We start from the raw sequence: 19,270 nt of genomic DNA, 5'->3' as shown, positions 1-19,270 counted from the left end.
TTTACTGTCTTCTCACAAATTCCGTTAATTATATGTGATTTTACTCCTATTCTAACAGCTTTTTCTATCTTGGTTGTTTTTTTACTATCTCATTTTCCTTACTTAGATGTCAAACACTTAAAACAGTACACTGATTGTAATTTTGTCAATAAAATTTGCAAACACATCATTCAAAGAATGAAAGTCTTAAAGAAAAACTGAATTAATCTTAGATTTCCACTTTTTTTTTACTCTTCATACACAGTCTCTATTTGGAAAGAACAGCTATTTTTTTCAATAACATTTTTAACTTTTCTGGTATTTTAATATTCATCCTGTTCTTGGAACACATTCCTAACAGAAGTGAAACAAAACAATCTATGTAATCAATACCTTGCTCCTACAAAATACAGGTCACATGATGGATAATGATAAGAGAAATCTCTACCAAATTTTGGTATTCTTGTCCTGTAGTAATGGCCATGTTGTGAATGAAACTCCACAAATCTGTCACACTGCAGGAAGACAATCTGTAAATGAAACAAAGAACTGAAGCATACAAAAGCAGATGACTGCAGCTCCTCAACTTGTCTCATAACACAGCCTCCAGGGATTTTTCCGAGCTCACACAGGTTAACCATAACCCACTTAAATAATTTCTATTAAAATAATAGAATTGACTAGTACTTCTTCATTCTCACCATCCACAGCCAAAGCTCCATTAATAAAGATATCACTCTCTCCTAAGACTTAGTCCAAGTCTTAATTTTAGGAAAGCAGTGAAATGTAACTGGCCTTATGGATATCAACATGAATGAGAGCCAAGTGTGCTCTCACTGTGAAAATGCCAACAACCCTCAAAATGATACCTTAGGAGGTTAGTGGGAGCAGACTGGGGAGGATGTGTTTTCATTTCTCCACACAGTGCTCATTACAACAATTTATTCAGTGAATTTGTGGAACCTCAATGCTTGCAGTTTTTGAGATTACTGGCAAAAGTACTGCTTCAAGCATTAAATGAACCCTAGATGTCCCCTTCCAATGAATATTTTTATATTTTTAATGAAATACCATTCCCTCTTTTTACCATACTTAAAAAATTAAGACAGCTACCTGGAATTAATTTTCTTTCTAGCTATTTAGTAAGTTTTGGGAAAATGAAATTGAAGCTAAGGTTGTCAAGACAGGGCTTCCGTCTGAAATACAATACCAATTTCACTTTCAAAAAACACAGAAGCCTTACTGTTAGCAATCAGTCAAAAATACTGCTGAACACAATGCGAATACATTCCTCAGCCTCTCAAATAACTGTTTGGTCTTTACAACCAGAAACTTTCTCTCACAGACAGGCAGGAGACTACTCTATTGTATCAGTCACCTTCTTCATCCATTTGAGTTCACACACATTCTTGGAAAACTCACAGGGAAAAACTTTGAAAAGACTAGAGTTAAAAGGTTAGATGATAATGCCTCTGATTAAATGAAAATTTTTATTATGACAAGCCTGTACCAGTAATGCTAAGGTCTCTTCTAAGAAAAAAGATACAATTACAAATTAAAAATGTCTTGTCCTAATGAAAACAGCAGAATTATGTGCTTAAATTTTGTATTTCATTTGGCACATAACACCTTGATGAATCAACAGAGCAAAGTTTATAGGACGAGGCAATCTGCTACAATGTTTTACATTTTTTGGGTCCTGAACAAAATTTGAATTGATAACTACGAACCTGAAAAAGGCTAACAGTTCTAAGAACTCATCTGTTTCTTCCAGGTACAGGAGTTCATAAAACAAGACATTACTTTCCTCCAGTTTTTGCCTCATTCGTATGCTTATAATTATCATTTCTACAGCAAATCAATCTAACCCAGTGGTACCTATCCCACCTCTCAAAAAAAGATGTACGTGGGCTACTGTCACAAGCAATTATAACTAAATGTTACCCCGGCAAGAATAACTAATTATGTTTTTCACATTAGTTTGGTTATAGGATAGATCATTATTTGAAGCTTTTCTCTACTGCAGACAAAAGACTTTAAAAGTGGTAAGGCAAATTATAATACAAAGAGGTAAAGAAAACAAAAAACATTTTAAAGGTACAAAAAATGTTTATCCTGTTTGATTTGTGTTTTTTTTTTAATCTGTTCCAAAAGTTCTTGATTGACTGCCTTTACTATATATGAAAATATATTTTAATATACATATTACACAATTTTCTCATTTACACATTGAAAACATTAAACATACCTTTGAGTAATCATCTGATAAAATCTCAAATGTAACCACTAGAGGAGAGAGCAAGAGAATTTCAAGTTAACTAAGTAAGCAAATTTATTTGCAAACATTGGCATATATCCTGAAAATATTTATACTTATTCTAACCTTTAGTCATATAAGTATTCCCCACAGGTGTCAATGCATAATACAGACATTGTGATAAAATCTTTAATTATATAACTTTATTTGCAAAATAATAAGTAATTTTAGAAAACTTTAGAAACATATGAAGCATCTTGTAATGTTTTTTGTCATTCTTGTACATTTGACATGTTCCTCAACACAACGCTCAACCATGTACTTATTGGCTCAGGGAACGTTTAATGAAATAGTTTTGAGTGAGCATGTGGTCCATGGATCTTTGGTAAACTGTCAAAAATGATAAAAAATAATATGGGGTCAGATGTACTACATGCAGATCTGCAGACACGACCTTTCTAAGGAGTCAGCTTCCACAGAAAAAGCTTTAGGGGTCCAAAATTTAAAAGCTACTATCTATGCTGAAGACCGCAACGTATTGAACTTTGCCTAGTTTTAAATAAGGTGGGTCAGGAACATTAGGGAGTAGCTGCTTCATCTAAACTGTTTCCATTTAAATGAGGTAACTCATTTAGGATTACCTGAAGTGACTCCATGCTACAATTCAAGCTAAACATACTTGACAGTGTAGAAGCCAGTTCGGAAAAATTAACTTCAAGCTCTAATTAACTGCAAGCATTTACTATTACAGTGACTTCTCTTTCCAAGTGGGTCTCTCTTGCCACACCTTCCTCTCCCCAGCTTCTCCTACAGTCTCCCCTCATACTACTCTGTAGCACCTTCTCTTTACTGTACAAGACTCCTTGTAGTACTCAGGCACCACGTACGGAAACGCCACCATGCTCTACCCCTCTTTTCCTGACCTAATTCAGTAGTTTTCATTTTTATTTTTTTACATCACATATCAAAGTAAGACCAGTTCCATTTCTCAGTAGTGATTCAAGTCTTCCTCTGTATTAGTCTTCTGCCATTGGTCTAACAATAACAAACAAAATCCTTCGCCAATGCTATATACCATAAAAATTCAAGCTGCAAAGCTGAGGCAGCTCTGACCTCCTCCCCTAGTCCAAGTTTCAGCAGATTCTCCCTTTTCATTGTCTAGATGACTCCTCGCTTTCACCACCATGGTTGTTCTCCCTCCAAAATACTCCCAAACAAGGTGAAGTTAGAGCCTTCCCCATGCTACCATTTAGGCCTTGCTTCCAAAAAAAATAAATAAAAATATATTAAAAAAAAAAAAAGAAAAACCAACCAACCAACCAAAAACCAACCAACCAAAAAATAACCCAAGAGAATTCTCTTTATCCTAACTGACCTAGCTTGGGCTCCAGCAGAAAAACATGAGAATTCATTTCAGTAACAGTGGTGCAACCACAGTGCATTCTGCTACCGTACTGCTTCACAGAGGCAAGAAAAAAAAAAAAAAAAAAAGAGAACTGGACACTAACTAACCATCATAAGCACACAGCACTCCCCCAAACAGAGCAGCCTTCAGCCACATTCACTCTGAGCCCCACACTTACTGGCTCAGGGTAGATCTTACTCTCTTCATACAGCTCCAACAGAAGAAAGAACTTTATAGAAAAAGAAGGGAAAATACAGAAATAAAGACTAGGTGAGATTTTACTCTAAACTCTTGTGTTTCTCCAAAATATAATCTGTCCCCTCAGCACAGGGAAAGAAATTTCTATTTAAGTCCAACTTGAATTATATATGAAATACATCATGCACTAGCAGCCATAGCTTATACTAACCTTCAGCATCTAAACATCTTTCAAATTTCTGGGATAACTGATAGGTATCATAACAGCGGATCCTTGGCTTATAAGTTCCTGAAAGAACAAATTGATCTTTAGTAAAACACTTGAACAAAAAGATAACACTAAAGCATATATCAAAAAAAAACCACCTTATGCATACAGTCTTTAACGCACCTCAACTATAAATATTCTCATCTTAACAAGGCCTCAGAAACTGGAAAAACAATCCCTAAGGTTGTATTAGCAGAAAGCCTGTTTTGTTCTTTGTTGTTGTTTTTTTTTTTTTTTGGCTTTGGTGTCTGAAAGTACCTTCTATGTACTTTCTTGTGCTGAATACATCACACAGTACTTAGTAATACCTTCCAGTAAGTCTGAAAGACCAAGTCTCTCTGTGCTATTAAATCCAACTAAAGTATTCATGTTAGGATCCTCCTTTGACAGTTATAAAATATAGCATAATCTTCCATCCTTTAAAAAAATACTCAAACAATGACATTCAGAAGTTATTAAAGCAACTTTATTAACACACAATAAAAACAGTTAAGAACTTAGTGTTCAACTGTGTTACAAATAGAAGAGTATCTGTATTCTAAAAATAAGCCTTTCACAACATCACTATCAAAACATTCATTCTATCACATCTTAAGAGTAGGCTTCCAAAACTCCATTCAATGCTATATTTAAACAGTGAACTCTGTCAATTTTACCTGAAATATTAAAATCATTCTGCAATAAAAAATTTCTAGTACTTTTGGCCTCTGCTACAGAGGGACCCTTAGTTAACTCACCAACTGCCATAATATACTGTCCATCTCTTGATACCTTAATCTTTGTGCTAACTGTGGGCATTTCAAAGTCTTGAATAAGTTCAATTCTTCTACGGATATCTACAAAGAAAAGAAACAGCAAAAAATAGAATTATTTTTAAAGCTAGTAGTATTATACCAGTCCAAAAAACTACAACGATTTCTTATAGAAACATGCTGAGTTCATTGAACACAGGGAATATCTTTCATGATCTTTTAAATGATACTTAAATATTTACCTTTACCACACGCTATAAGAATAATAATAAAGTTTGCTAACACCGAGAAGCAGATTATCACCGTGCAAAACATGGTGTCTATTAATATGGTGTCTAATAGACATCCTGAGATGTCTATTCTGAGGTGGTAATTAGGTTACAAATTATATAAAGTATTAGTGAATATGTATCACACATTTTACACAACAAAAATGTTGTATAATATATTCCATCATCATGTTAAACTTACGCATTTTTTTTAGTTGTTTTATACCATGCTTCTTATGGTATGTTAATAGCCATATTTTACTTCATATCACAGAACGTTAGGGATTGGAAGGGACCTTGAAAGGTCACCTAGTCCAATCTCCCTGCCGGAGCAGGAATACCTAGATCAAGTCACACAGGAACACGTCCAGGTGAGTTTTGAATGTCTCCGTAGAAGGAGACTCCACGACCCCCCTAGGCAGCCTGTTCCAGTGTTCTGTCACCCTCACCATAAAAAAGTTTGTGCTTAAATATGAGAATTTAAGCAGAACCTCATACGTTCCAGCTTGCACCCATTATCCCTTGTCTTATCATTAGATGTCACTGAGAAGAGCCTGGCTCCATCCTCCTGATGCTCACTCTTTACATATTTATAAACATTAATAATGTCATGTCTCAGTCTCCTCTTCTCCAAGCTAGAGACACAGCTCCCTCAGCCTTTCCTCATAAGGGAGATGCTCCACTCCCTTAATCATCCTTGTGGCTCTCTGCTGGACTCTCTTAAGCAGTTCCCTCTCCTTCTTGAACTGAGGGGCCCAGAACTGGACACAATATTCCAGATAATAATATAATATAACAATATTCCATATAACAAGTTTAGCCTAAAACGATGAAGTTCCTGCACTCTAAGTTGAGTTTAAAATGCAAAAAGGAGTCTATAGTCAGACGTTATCATGAACTACACATGAATGCATCCATCACGTTTCAGTATGATCTACAATCTCTCAATATCTAATGCCAGAAATTTAAAACAATAGCAGTAATGTACTATTCACACAGCACTACGTAGGAAGCTGAAGTATGGCCTTCTAACGTTACCTATAGCTTTATATTTGCACTTACTAAAATGAGTTATGCGTAACCGTCCTGTACTTATTAACTGCCTGCTTCTGGACTTGCGTGTCATGTATGTATGTGCCACCTAGTACTACTGAGGACCAAGTGATGGAGAAACTCACCCACATCTTTCTTCTGTAACGCTCTTTTCTTCCTGTCTGAGAGCCACTGTACAGAAACACATAAATCACTGTTAAGTTTATTACACGTAATGGACCCAGAGAACTGTTAAAGCCTATCACATCGAAAAACGTAGGAAGTTTAGGATCTGTCTGGAACATTAGGCTTTTTTCCTTAATTATATTAAAAATTCTAGTGGTAAGTTTAATCATTCTTAAAGACATTTAAAAATTAGTCTTTAAGAATCTGTAGAATAGCACACCTAAAGCAAGAGACACACGTGTTCAAACCGTACTTTAACATAAGAAACATTTACAACCGTTTTTCAGCTAAAAATCCTCCCCCTTCAACACAAGAGGGTCTGGCCAGGTTTGTGAGCCGCTCTGGGCCAAAACACCACCCCAAATATTTTCGCAGCACGGGGGCCAACAACTCGAAGGGCTACGGCTGGCCTCGGCCCCCTCACAGCGGGCGGCGAGCGCACCCCTGTCCGCCGCGGGGCGGCCCTTGGGGGGCGGCCCCTCGCTCACCTCCGGGAGGCTCCTGCCGGCGCTGAGGCTGTAGATCTTCACGTCGTTGAGGCTGGAGACCTGCATGGCGACGGCCTCGCACGCCTCTTCCTCCCGGGTAGAGGGGAAGCGGAAAGCGGCTGTTTTTCCGGGCTGCTGCTTTAACCCGGCAGCAGTGCGCCGTGAGGCGGGCGGTGCTGTGGGTTGTGTGGCGGCTGTGCTGCGCCACAGCTCGTACGGAGGGATTGGGGACATTCTCAACCCGCCCCGAAGTGTAGATAAGTTATCACTGAATGAGGGAGTTGTTAGGCAAAATCCCATTTTATCACCTTAACGCTTAGCGGCTGCTCTCTGCCCGAAGTGTTGCCATTCCGCACAGCCACATCGCAAAGGTAGGAGCTGCCTGTGCAGTTGTGGCTGAGGAGATTGATTTTCTTGCCCTACAGCGAACCCTGCCCACTATCGATGGAAATCAATCAATCTAGAATTTGGTTGAGCGGCATCTTGCCAGCAAACATAAAAAGACAGGTTGTTAGTGCTTTGTACCATCACCGTCTGAACAAGACTGGACATGCAAAAGTAATACCATTCCTATTTTAGCTTACAAGAACAACAACTAAGACAAAAATTATGTGTATCTAATTTGTGTATATTTTCTAGAAATAATGAAAATCACAACTGAGTTTGTATCAACACAATTCTGCTACAAGTTGCAACAACTGAATTTGTATCACAACAACACATAATTCTGCTACAAGTTATGAACTGAAGCTGTGTCAAGTAAATCTTTTGTATGATATTCCCTGGATGATGTATTTCAACAACAGTACCAATATCATGCCTAGAAGGAACTGTTCAACTTCATATCATTAGAGGGTCTTATAGCTGAGATTCACGCAATATCAACACACCAACATATAGGTGTTTGTGTGGGTGCTAAGCTCCCGTTTCAGAGAGCTAAGTCTTCACTTGCTTAAATGTAGGTTGTCTAGAGGCATTTGAGATGCTGTACGGTATCCAAGACACCTAGATGGGGCTGACACAAGACCTACGGAAAACCCACGCCCTTCTGCAGCATGACCTAGAGGCCAGGCAAGACGTGCAAGGACATCTCAAATGGCACTAGAAGCTCACACCTGAATCTCATCCCTAGTGAATGCAGTTAATGATGCCTGAGGAGCAATGTAGCACGTTAGCCACCAGGTGTCTACTTCGGGCTGAGCTCAATCTTTTCCTAGGTTCTACTGTCTAATTACTTAGACCATTACTAGGTTATTAATAGGCACTTAAAGCTGAATGCATTTATCCGCAGAGAAGTGTCTCATGCAGTTCAGGATGCCCTAGGGAATTCCAGACATCCTGACCCGGTTGTTTGATGTGGCACAGTGACACCTCAAAAGGCAGGGTCAGGAGGACTGAACCGACAAAGAACTTAGAGGTACAAATCCTGGAGGTTCTGATATATTGGGGAACTACTAGACATTGTTTTGGTGAGGCTGTCCAAAGATTCCCGATCCTTTCCTCAGTCCTCCAGATGCATTTCAATGACCGCAATGCAGAAAAAAGAAAGAAAAAAAAAAAGATGGAAGATCGGGAGAATCCAGAGATTCGGGCTGCATAGCAGGAAGCTAAATTTTATTTCAAGTTTCTAGATTTTATTTTTGACAAATTCAGAAATTCAGTTCTCAGGCAAAGCTGATAAATCTGACACATTTAAGACTTTTTAGAAAGTTTAAAGGTAAAAAGACCAACTAGAACATGAAAGTTTCAGTCCAGATAACTTTGGAGCAGCAGATCTGCTTGTTACACTTACTACAGATAAGTTCAAAAAATCAAACTCTGAATGATGCAGTTGAAGCTTTGATGAAGCTTTTTGCTTCATATGTACAATGAATCTTTCTTGCAAGTAGTAATGATTTACTTTCAGATTTTCAGTTCAATGAACATAGCTGAGGTGTGCTGACTGCAAATAGGTGTGAGAGAATGCTTTCAACTAGGAGCAAATAATTTTTCTTGTGTTTTTTTTTTTTTTCTTTTCTCTTCTAGCGTCAGAATCTACTGTGTGCATTACCTTGTGACATACAAGATACAGTGTTCTGGAACAATGTAGTGATAAGCAAACTGAAAGTAATCTTTACTGGTTTTAATAATTTTAATGGTAACTAGACAATGTCCATTCAGTATATAAATGCATACAGCTAAGGAATTATAATAGAGAAATAATTTGCATATTAATCCTAAAATATGTGGAAATGTTTTCATTTAAATAACAGAGTTTTACTATCTCTATCAAGTCATTTTAAGAGTTCCTTCACTGAGATATTTTATACTAATTTCAATACATTACTACAGTAATACACTTGCAGGACTAGGAAATGGGATTTTAAAAGATTCTTTTTAAGCAGGGGGAAAAAAAGACATTACTGGAAGACTATGCAGATAATGTATGTAGTAGCTGTATAAATTGTTTTATAGAGAACAACAGCTCTGTGGTTGCTGTTTTACAAGACAATACTTAAAACATAAGCTTTCCCATTAATATCAATGTCATAACTGTCTAGGTAATTAAGTTTGATTACCTGTTAGAGAAATTTGCCTGGGGAGATATTTCAAATAAGGTATTAATGCTTTTAAGGACTATTTGGAGGCTGTGTTTTGCACATTAGTGTGACATATGAAGAAGTACTCATAAACATAGAGAAAGGCAAAGTCACACAAAGCTTCCTTTCATTGATGGATCAAAGGGAACAGAAAGACACATGATGGTCACAAGGGAATGAAGTGGCTTTGAGGTCACATGGCACAGCACACAGTCCAAGCTAGGGAAATGGCAGGGGACACAGGAGCTACCATAGCTGTGTTAGCAGCAGTGTGCAGCACACTCCTGTATCCCGTGGTAGGAGCTATGTCGCTGCGTGATCCTTCCTTCCACTGCCTTCATTGCTGCTTCATCCGGAACTGAAAAATTTATAATGGGGGGTGGGGGGAGATTAAATGGTCAGAATAAAAGTGGAAAATGTGGTAATAGAAAACAGTACTATTTTGCCTAGGTATTAACATCATGTTTCCTTGAAGATTTCCTATCAAATCAATAAGTAGCATAATATTTTTCACTATAGTAAAAGGAACCAAGGCAAATGATTACATATGAAACTATAAGAAACCAAAAAGTGACATTGCTACAAAACATTTACAAAAACATTTAGGAAGGAAATAGCTTGAATTGTAGAATCCATAAATCTGACAACCCTTCAGCTTGGATGTTACCTTATTCACTATAATATCCATGCATACAGAGGTATCCCCAACAGCTAGCACCACTGCAGCAAATAGCATTTCTCATCTGTTAGCACTAGTGTCAGCTGACACAATTCTAACCTTAAGAAGCTTATGAGAATATAACTTTTCTAAAATTAAGCATGAAAAGCATTTTTTTGGCTTGAGACTACAGCTAGGATCTAATGCAAACTCTGTACTTAGTTTGAAATGGGAAAGAACTAAAGAACTGCCTTAACTAGATGATACGGTTTACTACACCTCTACACCTTTCAGACCTCTATTCTGTAGGTTGAAATATATGATGTACTTACCTGAACTAACTAGTTTTCATTATTAAAATTAAATGTACAGTCTAAAGAAACAACAACAAAAAGGAAGATTAAAAAAAATCAGTTTCTTTGAATGACAGACACATTGATTTTTTTTTTTTTTTTATAACTTCACAAAAGTCCTTTTGCTGTGCCCTAGAGAACACCTTTTTTGAAAAGAACTAGAATAATTACAATCATGAACACTAAATTTTTAATTACCCTAGAAAGGAAAAAGAATAAACCAAATAAGCAAGCAGACAAAGTGAAACAGTGGTTATTTCAACTCCAAATCTTTGTGTTTCTTTTTGGAGAGCTTTTAGTAGAGACTCTCCTCCTCCACAGAAGTATTTCTTTTTATATACCACTAAAAATGTTAAAAAGAAGCAAAGGAGGATGAATCCTGATGGTATATCTTGCCTAATGTAAAGAACCTGTAAACCTTAACTCTTACATGAGCTACCTGAAGCATGATTTAGATGGAACTATCCAAGTCTAAGACTACAGACTTGTCCGTGTCTAGAACTTCTCCCATCAGCTGCTTCTATCTCATGCTGGAGATACTCACACCCATTAGGGGTCTTAGAGTAATTGCAAACATCAGGAGGTCTGAGTTTATGCATGACCAGAACTGCCTGGACCAAGCCATTCAAATGCCCTCAGTTTAAGACAGATCATGTGGAAAAACAAGGGCCATCCTTTTTGAATTCAATTTCTTGTGGGGCTTCATCTATGTTTGGGACACAGGACCATGAATAGGTCCAGAGGAAAATGCACTGTCTTCTAAAGAAAGTAAAACACGAACTACAGGTTGTTGGAACGAGTTGCCCAGGGAGGTGGTGGCATCCCTGGGGATGTTCAAGGAAAGGTTGGACCTGGTTCTTAGGGACATGGTGACATTTGTGGTAGTCGGATGGTTGGACCAGATGGTCTGGTAGGTCTTTTCCAACCTTAACGATTCTATGATTGTACAGGAAAGATTGCCCAAGTGACAGCACGGTGATTAGAGCACTCTGTCAGAAAATGAGAACTGGATGCACCACGTAGTATCTAGGAGGAGGCTGAATTCCCAACTGCAGAGGTGCCCCTCGCAGGCAGGTACTCAGGTATTTAGATGCTCCTTTCCTTTAGAGCACATCTAGTTCAAAAGAGTCTCCAGAACATTACTCCAGATGAGCTACAAAACACTCCCAAGATCTCAAGGAAATTTAAGGCAATTTATGACAAACTTAAGACTGAGGACTAAAAGCCACGACTGTATTTTGCCAACGAAGCATCACCTTACAGGCTGCATAAGCATTTGCTACATTAACCACCCAGGGCAGCCCCAGAAACAGAAGCTGCCTCAGAATTTAATTATTCCAAGTCCTTCCGGCTCGCTCAAGTCAGTTTTTATTGAAAGCGAGTGGCATCCGTGTTATGTCTCCGAGTTTAAAAGCGCCGAGGCCTCTGTCAACAGGGACACCCCCCTGCGCCGCCTCGCCTCAGCTTCCCGCCTGGCCCGGCCCTACCCCGGCCGCCTCACCGAGCATGTCCGCGCCCGCCCCGCGGCGCCCGGCCGGGGTGAGGAGGTGGGCACGGTGAGGGGGGACACGGGTGAGGAGAAGGAGGAGGCGGAGGAGGACACTGGTGAGGACACGGGCGAGGAGGTGGGTACGGCGGGAGGGGAGCCCCGGAGAGCCGCCCGGGAGAAGAACTGGAGATCTCCGTGTGTGGTTTGTGCTTCTCCGATCTGTTCACAGAGTAACCGCGGAGTAGCTGTCGGCCAGCGGTTTTTTTTAACTGTTTTATGTCTTATTCTGCTGACAGCATCTCTGCGCATCTTCCTCCTGCTCCTTCCTGTCCAGCTGGAAGGAAAAACACAGGAAGAGCAATATTCCAGTGGCGTCTTTTGCAGCCTCCAAGTTCAGCAGTCTTTCTACATCTTGTTTCCACATCTGCCTATGAGCGCCCGAAGAAGTGAGAGGCAATATTGATCAAGCAGAAGTCCTGCATGATGTTCAGATGTCAGCGAAGTCCACAAACCCTGTGACGATGGAGACTGCGCTCAGCGATGCGGGTGGACCGGCATGGGAGGGACAAGGGGAGGAGGAAGCTTCAGCTCCTCGTCCAGAAACTGGAGGGAACAGCCCTGAGAAAGGAGGAACTGCTGCGCTCTCTCTGTGACATTGTGCAGAAGGTCGTGTTCCAGTTCAGTCTGAGACATAGGGTGACTCACTGTACTTGTGTTTCAGAAAATAAATCAGTAATTCACCCTAACTCTGTCAGTTCTTAGGGAAGAGCACGTTTTATGCGGGACTTTGTTAGCCTCTTACCTGCCTTGTGTTTCTACAGTGACCAGGAGTGAAGGGAAAACATCAGAGCATGTCGGAGTTCTGGCTAATTTCTGCCCCAGGAGATAAAACAAATCTGCAGGCATGGGAAAGAATGAATACGGTGACACTGAAATCCAACTTGTCCAGCAACAGCAAATTCCATATTCCAGACTTAAAGGTAAGTGGGGAAGCGGTTTGGTTATGGGTGATGAAACAGCCCCAGACAGGACTAAAGATTTCTGTGGGATTTTTCATTTGGGATAATGTGCAGAGAGCTGAAGAGGATTGCGACTGGGGAATGAGTTGTGTTCAGTCAATTGAAAATCGATCAGAAAGGAACAGGAGTTGTTTTGCTTGAAGCTGACTTTTGCAATGGAAGGATGTACATGTAAGGAGTGAGGGTGACCAGTTAAATAACTAATGTATTGCATTTGGTGTACTATTTGCTTCCAGCTGTGACAATCATACAGCATTATACATCTTGGATCACTAATGCACAGGGAGTAGTGAAGTATCTAGAACCATGTCAGTAAGACCACTGACAGAGAAGACAGTCCTATAATGCACATTTTTCTATGGGAAATAGATGTGTGTGGATATTCAGCTACACTAACAGCTTCATAGCATCGTATAAATAGGGAGAGTATTAATCCTTGATTTTATTACATCTTTGCCTTATTTAATCCTTCTTTCATAAGATTTTCACCTTATTTTTGTTTCATTTGCGGCTGTGAAAAGTCCAAATATGCTTCATTAAAGTCAGTGGAGCTACAACAGATGTAGAACTTGGTTCCCTGGGGAGCTGCCATCATCCATCACTTACAAAGCTACACTTAGTGCATCCAAGATCTGGCTTTAATCCAGAAAGATTGTTAATGGTTATAATTTGAGCTATTTATGTTACATAAGGATGCAAACGAAAGGGGATTGTGGCCTCTTCTCAAGTAAATAACCTACTGAATTAGCACATGAATGCTACAGACTGGAGGTGCTGCTTTTTACATGTGCCCAGAGATTGCTATGATTTTACCTTCTGTTCGCCTTACAGTCACTGACCCAGCCAGCGTTGGTGAGAGTCCATTAATGTTAAAGGAAATAAAGTGTTTGCAGCATCTGAAGATGCTAATTGTTCTATGTAAAATTTGTTTCTTTGTTCCTTTTTTCCTTCAGCTTGACCCTTCGTAATGTTGAGCTGTCAACAGTGCAAGAAAAGGTTCGGCAATATATTGTAACACCATACAATCACATCCTAAACATAGGATTGTGACAGTGACGGAGTCACACCAAAAGCAGATGTTGGTGTTGGAGGAAATGTCTTTGTGAGAGGCTTAGCCTTTGGCAATAGGAAAGAATGAGAATGAAGAACCTCTTAAATACATACTGCTTTGCTTGGTTCTCTCAGTACATCAGATTTGTTTTGTATGTATGTTGGGCACGTTTCTACTCAGCGTTTTATCGGGAAAAAGGCCAATATGTTCTACAAGATCATTCAGGAATGAAAACAGGAAGGAAAACTTTGATGTATAATCTTGTTGCCGTATACAGCTCTTCCTTTATTGAAAAAGGCTTTTTGTACCCTAGGCTTTGAGAAAAGGAATTGCTTCTATTTTCTACTGAGTGAATGAAATTCTGCAAAACTGTTGAATTCACATGTGCTAAATACAAGTCAAAGTCCCTAAGAAAGCCAACAGAAGCCTTAGACTTGTGTATCTTTCACCTACTTCTCGTCTCTTGCACAGGTGGGGACACTGGATGCTCTTGTTGGTCTGTCAGATGAGTTGGGAAAACTTGATAGCTTTGCTGAAAGGTAAAATAGAACTTATTTACTACCTACAAATGAGAAACAGACATTGTTTTTATGGGATGGTATGTCCTTGTGTTCACCTCAGTCTGACTCAGTTTAACCCAGACTACAACCTGACTAAAGTGGATAGGTTTGTTTAACCCTTCTGTCAATTGCCACAGAGTCATCACAGAGAAAGGGCTATTTCTTAAAACCTGGCTGCAGGAAGAGAGTGGAACATTTGTCTGTACGGTGATGTCTGAGTGGCAATACTAGGGAAGCTGTTTCTCAAAGGGAAACTGCTAAAAATTGTTGTTTCTTTATTTTATTTTATACAGCAACCTTGACCCTATCCAGAATCTCAAATTAATAAAGCAACATTTAGACAACATGAAGCCCTCCCTGATTTTCTTTTTTTCAGAATATTCTTCTTGAGATTTCTCTCTTCCAACCAGAGGTAGGAGTTCTAAGCAGTCAGTTCTCCTGAATGAAATCTGGGACTCTCCCTCTTAGCCTCTTAAACTCCCAGAATATTGACTCATGTTGTATCAAACCTATTTATGCAAAGACTTGCGTGATCTCCTTGCTGATCATCACCAAGTTTGCCGTTAGGGCCAAGTTGACCTGGATGTACAAAGGAGAGAGAACAGCAAGCTGAGGAAATGTCAGGTTTTGAGATACTTCATGGCACAAAAAAGGCTTTGTTGAGGAAGCAATGAAAGTACAAGCTGCTGCTTCTCTTTTCTTTTTTAGCTTTGGAGGCATACCTCACATATTGCTGTGGTCTTGGCCACAGAGGCATATGTTAGCTCTGAGGCTTTTTGCCTTTATCCCCCAGCCAGGACTGATAAGGAGTTGCTTGTCTAAATATGCTTGGTACTTTTCGTGAATTTTGTCTGGTGGATGCAAATGCTTACAGAGACACTGATATAAGCTGTTTACATCTATGTTAGGCAGTTTGGATAGAAGTAAGTCTGCCAGAATACATTTCTCCATAGGACAGTGTAATGATTTTACTGGTACTCACAGCAGCACTGAATTAAGATGATTTGATCACCCTGGGTTACACGCATTTTTGATCTTTTTAGAATTGCTTTTTCAGGAATTTTTAGCAGGAGAGACCAGCTTAATAGTTAATTCATCAAAAAAACCTTCTCTGTTGCGACTCTGTCCATCTGGCAGGGAAAACTACCCTGAAATCTTTGTAAACACGTCCAGGTCCCTGGTTCATACTGCAGAGATTGTCCATAGAATCGTATGCTGAAATAAAGTGGGAATGGGGGTAAATTTGGAGAGACCCAATAGCAGCTACCTGTTCTAATGCAAGATTTCTCTATTTCAGGGCAGCAGATAGCCAAGCAATTGTGTGATCTTGGTTTAAGCATTGTAAAAATCATGCAGAAATGATTTTCAGAAGGGCTTAAGTAATTCCAGACTTTGTGCTGAATTAGGACTTCTGCAAAGCCTGCTATAGGATCAGTGAAAGATCACTGAGGGTAGTTTATTCGATATATCATTATGAGCTTCCCAGGCTCACCGTCTCCCACTGTTACCTTTGTCTTAACTCTTTAACATAGCGTATAGCTCCTTGTTCAAGCTGAATGCCACTTTAATCCAGTAACTGTCCCTTTAGTGCCAGTAGTGACACTCACCATATGACACGCATATGCACTGAGCAAAGGAGGCAGTGAAACTTTTGCAGAGTAAGCTACTGAGGTAAGGACTCTTCCTATTTGTCTTCTTTGAGCTAACTAATCAAGAAGACACAATAAGACTTAAAAATAAGAAAAACATGCTTAAAAAAAGAAAAGAAAAATGAGTTAGAGGAGAGCAATAGCAGAGAATAATCAACACAAATGTACAGGAAGTCCAAAAGTGTTTAGTGTTAAATATATGCCAAAGGTTTGGAGTATGAATTGGAAGTCAAGGGTTAAAATGCCAAGCACTTGTACTTAGTGGAAGCAAATGGCTTCCAGAGGGTTACAAGGCTGTTAAATGACCTGAGCATTTACATTCCTGCTCCTCTGTGGCAGCTAGCTACCTGCTGCACTGTTGCTAGATAAACAAAACTGCCCATAAAGCCAGGCAGCACAAACCTGTCAGCACTGCCTCCTGCCAGGGCAGCAGAGAAGGGGCAAGAGTTTGCAGGATCTACTGTTTCCATGTACTTTCATTATTTATTTACACAGGAGGCGGAGTGTTTTTCCATGTCACCGTATGGTAGGTACCATGGTGCTCTCCAAAGCTGACGTTCCACTCCCTTACTCTTACCCAGGGACTCTCCAGGATCCAACCTCTGCAGAGCCTGAAGGCTTCTGCTGCCTGCAGCCTTTGGAGACCTAGCTGCTAGTGCCAGTTAATACACAGTATCATTTAAAGACTAATAGACTTTTTTTTTTTTAATTAAGTAATGACATTGCAGCATTTTCACAAGCAAAATGTGTGGTTCTTCCAAGCTATAATAATAAGCTACATGGAGTTATTTTTGTAGCTTTTCTCTCTACAGGTTTTTATTACTACTTTTTAAAGGCAGTCTGCTTGAAACCCTCTCCTTTTATAACGCAGCATTTGAAGGTGATATTTGCTCAAGGTGAGATTCACCTCATCAAATGGAGAGCTTTAAGGGCTGGTCGTGAAAGCTGTGCACTGTTGGATGCTGCTATAGTCAACGGGGCTTCTCCAGGCGTCTGATTCCTCTCCTTTGCCTCAGCCATCAGTGGCATGCAGGGTGTGCTCTCTTTCTTTGCTTTCTTTGCCCAGGGAATGTATTAGGTGAGTGAGGCCCAGCTGCATTTCCCAGGATGGAAGGCAAGGTGCAGAGACCAACCTGGGGCAGGAGAACATCTCTGTGGCCCAACTTGTTCTGGCCATACCCTGCCCGAGGGGACCCTGCGGCACTTGGGCTGGAAGGGCAGGGAGCCAAGCCTTGGCTGGGCAACTAGATCTGTAGGGTGCACGAGAGCACATACCTGCCCCATCATCAGTCTCTAAGGTGAGAGACCAAAGCTGACCGTCTCCCAGCTATCAGGTTAGCCACCAGCTGCACTCACCTGTAATTAAAACAGTTCAGTCCCCTTGGAAAAATTACTGCTTTATATGCTTTCATGTTGGCTGCTTTCTCTGTTACATCCTCAGCCTCCTGCTATGCGTTGTTTTGCTCCAAGTTCCTTTGGGCTCCCTGAGCATCAGGAAGGAGCTGAAAACCAGCTGCATCTGCCAGCTGAAAATTGCAGAAGTATTTGGCAAGGAGGCAGCTGACGCAGAACGGCTTGGTGGGTCCCTGCACTCTCCCCTCGGCCTGAGTGTGGGCAAAACACAGTCCTCTACCAGCAGCACTCAGCCCGCATGGGGTCCCTAAGTGTCTGCAGCTGGACAGCGAAGACCAGCGCAGCCCTTAAAGGGCTGTGAGCTGGTGTAAATTCCTTCCAGGGAATGGGGCAGCTCTGTTTGGTGCACCAAGCCTAGACTCTGAACTGCTCCTGTCTGGCGTCGTGAGAACAGCAGCAATTCTGACCACTGTATTTTTGGCAGCATCGGCAGTCCCTGATCTTTCCTCCCTGTCACAGGACTAGAAAACCTTTCCAGAAACTGTGAGTTTGTTCCCAGGAATGGAGGTGGGGGAAATCTTTACCTCTAGGAATTCCTTCTTTTAAATGCCCTGTAAATCAGCTTTGCAGCACATCAGAGAATCTTTATCTCTGGTACTTTCACAATATCTGTACCTGAAATCCCTTTCCTTAGCTTCTGAAAGTCACAGGATGTCTCAAGGCACACTGCCAGTTTGTCGCCATCCCATGGTCTGCTTCATGTCCCTGCAAATGTCATGATCAGGCAGTCAATTTTTAGCTGTAGCTTTATTTACAAGGTGTAGTAAACCTGGAACTGTTAGGGAGCTGAAGGCCAAATTCTGAGAATACTTCTGAGTACAGAAAGATACAGAAACAACCAGAAATGCACTTTGGCCTTTATGAAAGAGGTACTTTGTCTAGCATCAAATGAATCTACTGCTGAAGGGTTGTGATGAAACTTTTTTTTTTAAAAAAAAAAAGAAACTGTCTAGAGAAAATCTTCAGGAGGAGAAGACTTGTCCAAATCACTGCTCAGAATCAAAGGAGGATTTGAACCTTGTTCTCACACATCTTAAAGTAATGTCCACCATGCTAAAGAGAGGAGAGAAAGAGAGTCCCCTAAAGAAGAGGAATAAGATGGAAATTCTCACTGTCAAACAAGAGAACATTGTTGTTTTCCCCTAAGTACCCAGTCAGAACCTTATCTCAGCAACCACAAAGGTTTATTCAGCATCCTGTGGACCATATTTTCAAGCAGGACTAGACTGGGTGGTTCTGTGTGTGGTCTTGTCACTCCATCACTTTCAGAGCTGTGAACATGGGTTTCTTGTCTTCTGGTTTCTGCTGCAAGTATCATGACTTACAGTGTATTTTTAGGAAGCCTAGAGCACTGGGAAGGTGATATTACCTCTGTTTTTACAGAAATCAGTGTATTTTAATTCTGCTATATGCCATAGTGTTTATTACCATTTTAATTGCAAATTGACCTGCCTTGCTTCAGAATTGTTTTGTTTGGGGATCTCCATGTTTATCAGATCATTGTGGTAACTATTTTATATTGACGTTTTTTCTTCACTAACAATGTTTCTCTGTTACACTTAAGCGTAATAAAGAAAATAGCCCAGTATATAGGAGAAGTTATGGAGGACTCCAAAGACAAAGTCCAGGAAAATCTTCTGGCCAATGGAGGTAGGTGCTGTGAAT

At 40.2% G+C, this 19,270-nt stretch overlaps 2 protein-coding genes across 6 annotated transcripts in view; one reads left to right on the top strand and one right to left on the bottom strand.

The window, feature by feature from the left end:
• NOL10 (nucleolar protein 10) overlaps nucleotides 1-6,976 on the bottom strand; it is a 48,969-nt gene extending 41,993 nt beyond the window's left edge. The window contains exons 1-6 of the mRNA XM_040554380.1: nucleotides 6,835-6,976; nucleotides 6,307-6,352; nucleotides 4,845-4,943; nucleotides 4,051-4,128; nucleotides 2,228-2,265; nucleotides 373-509 (exon numbers count right to left, since the gene is read on the bottom strand). Of these exons, the coding sequence (XP_040410314.1) occupies nucleotides 373-509; nucleotides 2,228-2,265; nucleotides 4,051-4,128; nucleotides 4,845-4,943; nucleotides 6,307-6,352; nucleotides 6,835-6,900 (464 nt within the window). The 5' untranslated portion in view covers nucleotides 6,901-6,976. The remainder of the gene's footprint in view (nucleotides 1-372; nucleotides 510-2,227; nucleotides 2,266-4,050; nucleotides 4,129-4,844; nucleotides 4,944-6,306; nucleotides 6,353-6,834) is intronic.
• A 92-nt stretch (nucleotides 6,977-7,068) lies between these two features.
• Nucleotides 7,069-19,270, top strand: part of ATP6V1C2 (ATPase H+ transporting V1 subunit C2) — a 26,217-nt gene continuing 14,015 nt past the window's right edge. The window contains exons 1-5 of one of the 5 annotated variants that reach the window (XM_040554382.1): nucleotides 11,925-12,029; nucleotides 12,210-12,579; nucleotides 12,735-12,893; nucleotides 14,455-14,522; nucleotides 19,170-19,255. In XM_040554382.1, the coding sequence (XP_040410316.1) occupies nucleotides 12,765-12,893; nucleotides 14,455-14,522; nucleotides 19,170-19,255 (283 nt within the window). In that variant the 5' untranslated portion in view covers nucleotides 11,925-12,029; nucleotides 12,210-12,579; nucleotides 12,735-12,764. Of the gene's footprint in view, nucleotides 7,206-11,924; nucleotides 12,030-12,093; nucleotides 12,894-14,454; nucleotides 14,523-19,169; nucleotides 19,256-19,270 lie in introns of those variants that run through there. The other 4 variants (XM_040554387.1, XM_040554385.1, XM_040554386.1 and 1 more) reach the window with 4 other exon arrangements.

Source organism: Cygnus olor, chromosome 3, assembly GCF_009769625.2.
Source record: "Cygnus olor isolate bCygOlo1 chromosome 3, bCygOlo1.pri.v2, whole genome shotgun sequence".
In the NCBI taxonomy this organism is placed as follows: domain Eukaryota; kingdom Metazoa; phylum Chordata; class Aves; order Anseriformes; family Anatidae; genus Cygnus; species Cygnus olor.
This window is presented reverse-complemented; position numbering and strand designations above follow the sequence as displayed.